Below are 8,503 nucleotides of genomic sequence, written 5' to 3'. Positions count from 1 at the left end.
CCTTACTGAAGAGCTCAGTGACTTTCAATGTGGCACAGTCATAGGATGCCACCTTTCCAACAAGTCAGTTTATCTAGTTTCTGCCCTGCTTGAGCTGCCCCGGTCATCTGTAAGTTCTGTTATTGTGAAGTGGAAATGTCTAAGAGCAACAATGGCTCAGCCGCGAAGTGGTAGGCCACACAAGCTCACAGAACGGGACCGCTGAGTGCTGAAGCGCGTAGCATGTAAAAATCGTCTGTCCTCAGTTGCAACACTCACTACCGAGTTCCAAACTGCCTCTGGAAGCAACGTCAGCACAAGAACTGTTCGTCGGGAGCTTCTTGACTATCTTCACATTACACACACACACACACACACACACAGCAGCCTAGCCTGAAAATAGCCTGAAAATATTTTTGATATCTCGGATTGTTCTGACAAATATTTCCAGGCTCCGCTGGCATGGAATCTCCCAGGATAAACATCCATGCTCTCCTCCCGGAGGTTATGACAACACAACATCAAACACCGTAAATACACAACTTGATGCAACCACATGAAAAGGTTGGGAACATGTTTTCATTGGCCAGTGAGTGGTTAAGCCCTCGTCACAGCTACAACTTATTGATCAGAATTCCTGCTGTAAAAATAGCTACATTATTTCTGACACCCACAACTCAACTGCACCACGCGAGTTTGATAAGATTTATGTTTGATTTTTTTTTAAATAGAATCTTTAGTCTTGGTTCCCTGCATTTTAAAACATTTCTTTACTTTTGATATTGAATACTGCATTGTTGTTGAGGAAGAGCTTGCAGGTAACGGGGCATTTATACTATTGGTAAAACATGTGGATAACCACGCTAGCTTCGCTCTCGTGTGGTGCTAACAAGTATAATAGGTAGTGCTAGGTATCAACAGCCTCCCGAGTGGTGCTAACAAGTATAATAGGTAGTGCTAGGTATCAACAGCCTCCCGAGTGGTGCTAACAAATATAATAGGTAGTGCTAGGTATCAACAGCCTCCCGAATGGCGCAGCTCTGCATCGCACTACAGATCCGGGTTTGATCCCGGACTGTGTCGCAGCCGGCCGCAACCGGGAGACCCATGAGGCGGCACACAATTTGCCCAGCGTCGTCCGGGATAGGGGAGGGTTTGGCCGGCTTGGATGTCCTTGTCCCACCGATCATAAGATCAAAATGATAGGGCTTAGACTGAAACTATAATTTAGATCTGATGATCGGTGGAACAAGGACATCCTCAGACAGGGCTTAGACTGTAAAACTGTCTGAGGATGTCCTTGTTCCACCGATCATCAGATCTAAATTATAGTTTTACAGTCTAAGCCCTGTCTGAGGGGGGAGGTTCCTCTAAGCTATATGGAACTGTTTTAAAACTTATTTGGGATAGGTGGCAGTATTTTCACGTCTGGATAAAAAACTTCCCTGGATTTAATCTGGTTACTACTCCTGCCCAGAAACTAGAATATGCATATAATTAGTAGATTTGGATAGAAAACACGCTACAGTTTCTAAAACTGTTTGAATGGTGTCTGTGAGTATAACAGAATTCATATGGCAGGCCAAAACCTGAGAAGATTCCATACAGGAAGTGCCCTGTCTGACAATTTGTTCTCCTTCTGTTGCATCTCTATCGAAAATACAGCATAGATAACGTGACACTTTCTAAGGCTCCCTTTGGCTCTCTAAAGCCGCCAGAAAGTGGAATGGGGTGTCTGCTGTCTCTGGGCGAAGAACAGCAGGAGAATTTGTAAGTGGTCAGCCTGGGGACAGTGACACTGGAGATGCGCGGTCATGAGACTACTCCATTTTTTCTTTCAGCCTTTGAATGAATACAACGTTGCCCGGTTGGAATATTATTGCTATTTTACGAGAAAAATAGCATAAAAATTGATTTTAAACAGCGTTTGACATGCTTCTAAGTATGGTAATGGAATATTTGGAATTTTCTTGTCACGAAATGGAACGTCTGTCCTCAACAGGTTAACCTGTTGGGGCTAGGGGGCAGTATTGACAATTTAAAAACTGTTTTAAGAAGGTTATACCAAGGATAATTCTGCTATTTGATTTTGAACTTTAAGACCCATAGAAGTATCAATAAAGAAATATTCAAAAGTTATTTTATGTAAAACAATATTTGGCCATACTGCTATAACCCATACTAACGCATTGCATAACATTCACAACATGGAACAACAGTCCCCCAAAACATCCAAAGGAAGTTTGTTCTGAAGTGTCTGTCCTATATCGGAGAGATACATGTCTTTAACCCCTTTTTTTGCCACTTAAGTCTTTCCACATTGTGTTACGTTACAGCCTTATTCTACAATGGATTAAATAAATAAGAATCCTCATCAGTCTACACACAATACCCCAAAATGACATCACAATACCCCATAATGGCATCACAATACCCCATAATGACAAAGAGAAAATAGGTTTGGAGAAAAAATGTCACATTTATTAAAAATAAGAAACATAAATACCTTATTTAAATAAGTATTCAGACCCTTTGCTATGAGACTCGAAATTGAGCTCAGGTGTGCATACTGTTTCCATTGATCATCGTTGAGATGTTTCTACAGCTTGATTGGACGTGATTTGGAAAGACACACACCTGTCTGGCTGCCACAGCATTCTGAAGCGATACGCCATCCCATCTGGTTTGCGCTTAGTGGGACGATCATTTGTTTTTCAACAGGTCAATGACCCAACACACCTCCAGGTTGTGTAAGGGCTATTTGAGCAAGAAGGAGAGTGATGGAGTGCTGCATCAGATGACCTGGCCTCCACAATCACCCGACCTCAACCCAATTGAGATGGTTTGGGATGAGTTGGACCGCAGCGTGAAGGAAAAGCAGCCAACAAGTGCTCAGCATATGTGGGAACTCCTTCAAGACTATTGAAGAAGCATTCCAGGTGAAGCTGGTTGAGAGAATGCCAAGAGTGTGCAAAGGTGTCATCAAGGCAAAGGGTGGCTACTTTGAAAAATCAAATATATATTTTGAACTGTTTATCACTTTTTTGGTTACTACATGATTCCATATGTGTTATTTCATAGTTTGATGTCTTCACTATTATTCTACAATGTAGAAAATGGTAAAACAAATAATTATAACCCTTGAATGAGTAGGTGTGTCCAAACTTTTGACTGGTACTGTATATACACTTACAACTGTATATCTCATGAATGTTTTTACATTCAGTTACATGAAGTCACTTTCTTACCACATCTTCCATAGTCCAACATGTAAGGAAAGCTTTTTTTAACTCAAAAGGGATGCTGCCAAAAATGTATTGAATTCAAATGGATTTACCCAGCCTACAAAGCACTACAGCCACTCTGTGATGACCAGTTCTGCTCTTTTATTGAGGGATCTAGTCTGGATTAAACCTCATAGGAAGACAGTTTTATCTTGTGGAGATTTCATTCAGGTCTCTGTTTAACGGGATTCTCTGTTTGTCTTTGGCAGGATAGAAACCAGACTCTCACTCTGACAGCGGGAAGAGTCCTTCAGGGGAACCAGACCCAGAGACGCCCAAACCAGCGAGACAACACCACTGCTCCCACTGTGAAAAGAGTTTTTGCTGGTTAAGGAACCTAAAACTGCATGAGAAGACACACACAGGAAAAAAGCCTTTCCAATGTTCCCAGTGTGGAAAGAGTTTTACCATGTTAGCTAACCTGAAAAGGCATGAGAGAATACACACTGGAGAAAAGCCTTATCACTGTTCCCACTGTGGAATGAGTTTTACTCAGACAGGGCACCTAAAATCTCATGAGAGGATACACACAGGAGAAAAGCCTTTCCAATGTTCCCAGTGTGGAAAAAGTTTTACTAAGAAAGGGCAATTAAAAGAGCATGAGAGAATACACAAAGGAGAAAAGCCATTCCAATGTTCCCATTGTGGAAAGAGTTTTACTCTAATAGGAAACCTAAAAAAGCATGCGAAACTACACACCGGAGAAATGCCTATCCAATGTTCCCAGTGTGAAAAGAGTTTTGCTGTGTTAGCTAACCTGAAAAGGCATGAGAGAATACACACAGGAGAAAGGCCTTACCACTGTTCCCACTGTGAAAAGAGGTTTATTCAGTTAGGGGACCTAAAAGCTCATGAGAGAATACACACAGGAGAAAAGCCTTTCCAATGTTCCCACTGTGAAAAGAGTTTTATTCATTTAGGGTACCTAAAAGCTCATGAGAGGACACACACAGGAGAAAAGTCTTTCCAATGTTCCCATTGTGAAAAGACTTTTAGCGTTTTAGCTAACCTGAAAAGGCATGAGAGAATACACACTGGAGAAAAGCCTTATCACTGTTCCCACTGTGGAATGAGTTTTACTCAGACAGGGCACCTAAAAGCTCACGAGAGGATGCACACAGGAGAAAAGCCTTTCCATTGTTCCCAGTGTGGAAAGAGTTTTGCTAAGAAAGGTCCGTTAAAAGAGCATGAGAGAATACACACAGGATAAAGCCTTTCCAATGCTCCCAGTGTGGAAAGCGTTTTACCTGGTTAAGCAGCCTGAAGGAGCATAAGAAGACACACACCAAAAAAGCCCTACCACATCTCTCTCTGTGTGGAAGGACATTTTCCCAGTCACAGAACCTGAAATCACATGAGAGAATAAAGGCGCTGTGTTCTGACTTATATTTTTGACTGAGAATTTGTGTTTTTGTTTATGCCACATGAAATAATATTGTTTATGATTATACCTGTCTATATAAGGTCCCACAGTTGACAATGCACGTCAGAGCAAACACCAAGCAATGAGGTCGAAGAAATTGTCCATAGAGCTCCGAGACAGGATTGTGTCAAGGCACAGATCTGGGGAATGGTCCCAAAAAATGTCTGTAGCATTGGAGGTCCCCAAGAACACAGTGGTCACCATGATTCTTTGATGGAAGAAGTTTGGAACCACCAAGACTCTTCCCAGAGCTGGCCACCCAGCCAAACCGAGCAATTGGGAGAGAAGGGCATTGGTCAGGGAGGTGACCAAGAACCCAATGGTCACTCTGACAGAGCTACAGAGTTCCTCTGTGGGGATGGGAGAACCTTCCAGAAGGACAACCATCTCTGTAGCACTCCACCAATCAGGCCTTTATGGTAGAGTGGCCAGACGGAAGGCACTCCTCAGTAAAAGGCACATGACAGCCTGCTTGGAGTTTGCCAAAAAGGCACCTAAAGGATTCTCAGACCATGATAAACAAGATTATTTGGTCTGATGAAACCAAGATTGAAGTCTTTGGCCTGAATGCCAAGCATCACATCTTGCGTAAACCTGGCACAGCATCAGGCTGTGAGGATGTTTTTCAGCGGCAGGAACTGGGATACTAGTCAGGATCGAGGAAAGATGGATGGAGCAAAGTACAGAGAGCTCTTTGATGAAACCTGCTCCAGAGCACTCAGGGCCTCAGACTGGGGCGAAGGTTCACCTTCCAACAGGACAATGACCCTAAGCACACAGCCAAGACAGTGTAGGAGTGGCTTTGGGACAAGTCGCTGAATAACCTTGAGTGAACCAGCCCGGACTTGAACCCAATCTAACATCTTTGGTGAGACCTGAAAATAGCTGTGTAGCAAAGCTCCCCATCCAATCTGACAGAGTTTGAGAGAAGAATGGTAGAAACTTGTAACGTCATCCCCATGAAGACTGGAGGCTGTCATCGCTGCCAAAGGTGTTTCAACAAAGTACGTAGTAAACGGTCTGAATACTTATGCAGATTTTTCAGTTTATTATTTTAATAAATGAGCAAAGAAATATATATAATGTATTTCCTTTGTCATTATGGGGTATTGTGAGGTCATTATGGGGTATTGTGTGTCAATTCAGTATTTAAAAAAAATATTTTAGAATAAGGCTGTAACGTAACAAAATGTGGAAAAAGTGACGGGGTCTGAGTACTTTCCGAATGCACTGTATTGTTACACCATGTAGGAGCAGTATAGACCTAGTCTGTTCATTATATACATCTACATGATGTATTGTTACACCATGAAGGAGCAGTATAGACCTAGTCTGTTCATTATATACATCTACATGATGTATTGTTACACCATGTAGGAGCAGTATAGACCTAGTCTGTTCATTATATACATCTACATGATGTATTGTTACACCATGTAGCAGCAGTATAGACCTAGTCTGTTCATTATATACATCTACATGATGTATTGTCACACCATGTAGGAGCAGTATAGACCTAGTCTGTTCATTATATACATCTACATGATGTATTGTTACACCATGTAGGAGCAGTATAGACCTAGTCTGTTCATTATATACATCTACATGATGTATTGTTAAACCATGTAGGAGCAGTATAGACCTACAGTAGCTGGCTACTTATTAAGATTTAGTTTGACTTAGTGAAACTGTCTTAAATGTGCTGTAGTAAACATTTTTTATTCTCACTAATCAATCACCACATTCCTGTCTTTGTATGTCTCAATATAATAGTATTATTTAATTAAATCCATGTAAAATAATCTTTGTCTGAAAATAAAATGTGATCCTCAACTGCGTTTTCCTCCAGTCAGCAGACGGCGATGTGCGTCTTTCAGGCGATGCTGCAGCGTGACGTATAATCTAGTAGACGGTTCTTCATAAACAGCTCGTCAACCACCTCGGTAGCTTGCTAGCCAACATAGCCGAAAGATTCAAGCTATTTATACGCTTTCGGCCTATATTACCTACTGTGTTTTAGACACACTTCTGTCGTATCTACTTGTTAACCTATTTAATTTAATATTGCGTTATTTTGTATTAGTCAGCTATAGTAGCTGGCTGGTTAAGTTAGCATTAGCCTAGCCGCTAATGATAGCTAGCTAGCTAACATCCCCGAACATGAGCTCCCTAAACTACTCCCCTCCTGTTAAAGAAAAGGAGGTCTGCTGGACGGAGAAAGAAGCTCTGGGGCTGAACATTGTCGTGAAAGAGGAGAAGGAAGATGAGGATGTTACAGTAAAACAAGAAGTAGAGGGTGAGGCTGTTACAGTGAAAGAAGAAGAGAAAGACGTTTCAGTTAAACAAGAGGAAGAAGAGGATGATGCTGTGTTTGGAGTGAAGAAGGAAGGAGAGATTACTGTCACATTGGAAGATGAAGAGGAGGAGACAGGAGATCTGATTAACACCAGTAAGTACCGCCTTCAATTAGTTTTTAACTTTGGATATTCAGAGTTGGCTCGTCAATACCTCTTCAACGGAGGGCCCTGGGATGATGACTGATATGTCTAGAATCAGACGACGTAGAGAACAAGCTACCCCTTGTTTTCTCCGTTCCGTTTCCAAAAAGTGACTTAACATATATATGTGAGGAGGGTCTATCTGCTGACCGCAGACTGGGGGGCCACGGCATGTAGTGATTTTAATGTAGTGATGTTTTACTACACACCGTGACCCCCAATAGAGCCATGTGAGAGTTGGGTTGGCTACACCAAAGATTATGGATATACTGACAAGATGTCTCTCCGTCCTGACAAGGGGAGTCGTTGTCCACAAAGCTGCACTGTGGGTTGTCTATCTCCCGCCTATCCTGTCTTTGGATTGGTGGATACATCTTATTATTGTAATCTATTGTTTATATTCTATGAGGGTTGTTGTCAACCGCCTGTATTCAATGGAGAGAGATGCTAAGCTACTAGCATGAATATGCATAGCGATCTGGAGACAAATCCTATAGTGTTTTATCAAAGTTGTCGGTATGTCACGTGTCCACGTAACAACTTAATCATTACGAAACTTCTGTTAGATCAAGTAAACCTCACGTAGCAAATAAGCCATTCATTTTGTTGTTGACCAAATTCAACACTTTCCACATTGGGTTGATAATTGTTTCCACTTGGATACAACCTACTGTAACCTACTGGCATGACCTAGAGAGATACAACCTACTGTAACCTACTGGCATGACCTAGAGAGTTACAACCTACTGTAGTCTACTGGCATGACCTAGAGAGTTACAACCTACTGTAACCTACTGGCATGACCTAGAGAGTTACAACCTACTGGCATGACCTAGAGAGATACAACCTACTGTAACCTACTGGCATGACCTAGAGAGATACAACCTACTGTAACCTACTGGCATGACCTAGAGAGGTACAACCTACTGTAGCCTACTGGCATGACCTAGAGAGATACAACCTACTGTAACCTACTGGCATGACCTAGAGTTACAACCTACTGTAACCTACTGGCATGACCTAGAGAGATACAACCTACTGTAACCTACTGGCATGACCTAGAGAGTTACAACCTACTGTAACCTACTGGCATGACCTAGAGAGATCCAACCTGCTGTAACCTACTGGCATGACCTAGAGAGATACAACCTACTGTAACCTACTGGCATGACCTAGAGAGGTACAACCTACTGTAGCCTACTGGCATGACCTAGAGAGATACAACCTACTGGCATGACCTAGAGAGTTACAACCTACTGTAACCTACTGGCATGACCTAGAGAGATACAACCTACTGTAGCCTACTGGCATGACCTAGA

The 8,503-nt window shown here is 42.1% G+C and overlaps 1 protein-coding gene across 1 annotated transcript; it reads left to right on the top strand.

The window, feature by feature from the left end:
- Positions 1-3,501: 3,501 nt before the first annotated feature.
- On the top strand, positions 3,502-4,765 carry LOC115152496 (zinc finger protein 551-like; the record flags this gene model as incomplete). The annotated part of the gene is made up of 1 exon (XM_029697362.1): positions 3,502-4,765. A coding segment is annotated over one exon (972 nt), but the record flags the coding sequence as incomplete, so codon positions are not given.
- Positions 4,766-8,503: the final 3,738 nt, after the last annotated feature.

This window comes from Salmo trutta, chromosome 17 (assembly GCF_901001165.1).
Source record: "Salmo trutta chromosome 17, fSalTru1.1, whole genome shotgun sequence".
In the NCBI taxonomy this organism is placed as follows: Eukaryota; Metazoa; Chordata; class Actinopteri; order Salmoniformes; family Salmonidae; genus Salmo; species Salmo trutta.
The sequence above is the reverse complement of the archived record's forward strand: the minus strand, read 5'-3'. Positions and strand labels throughout refer to the sequence as shown.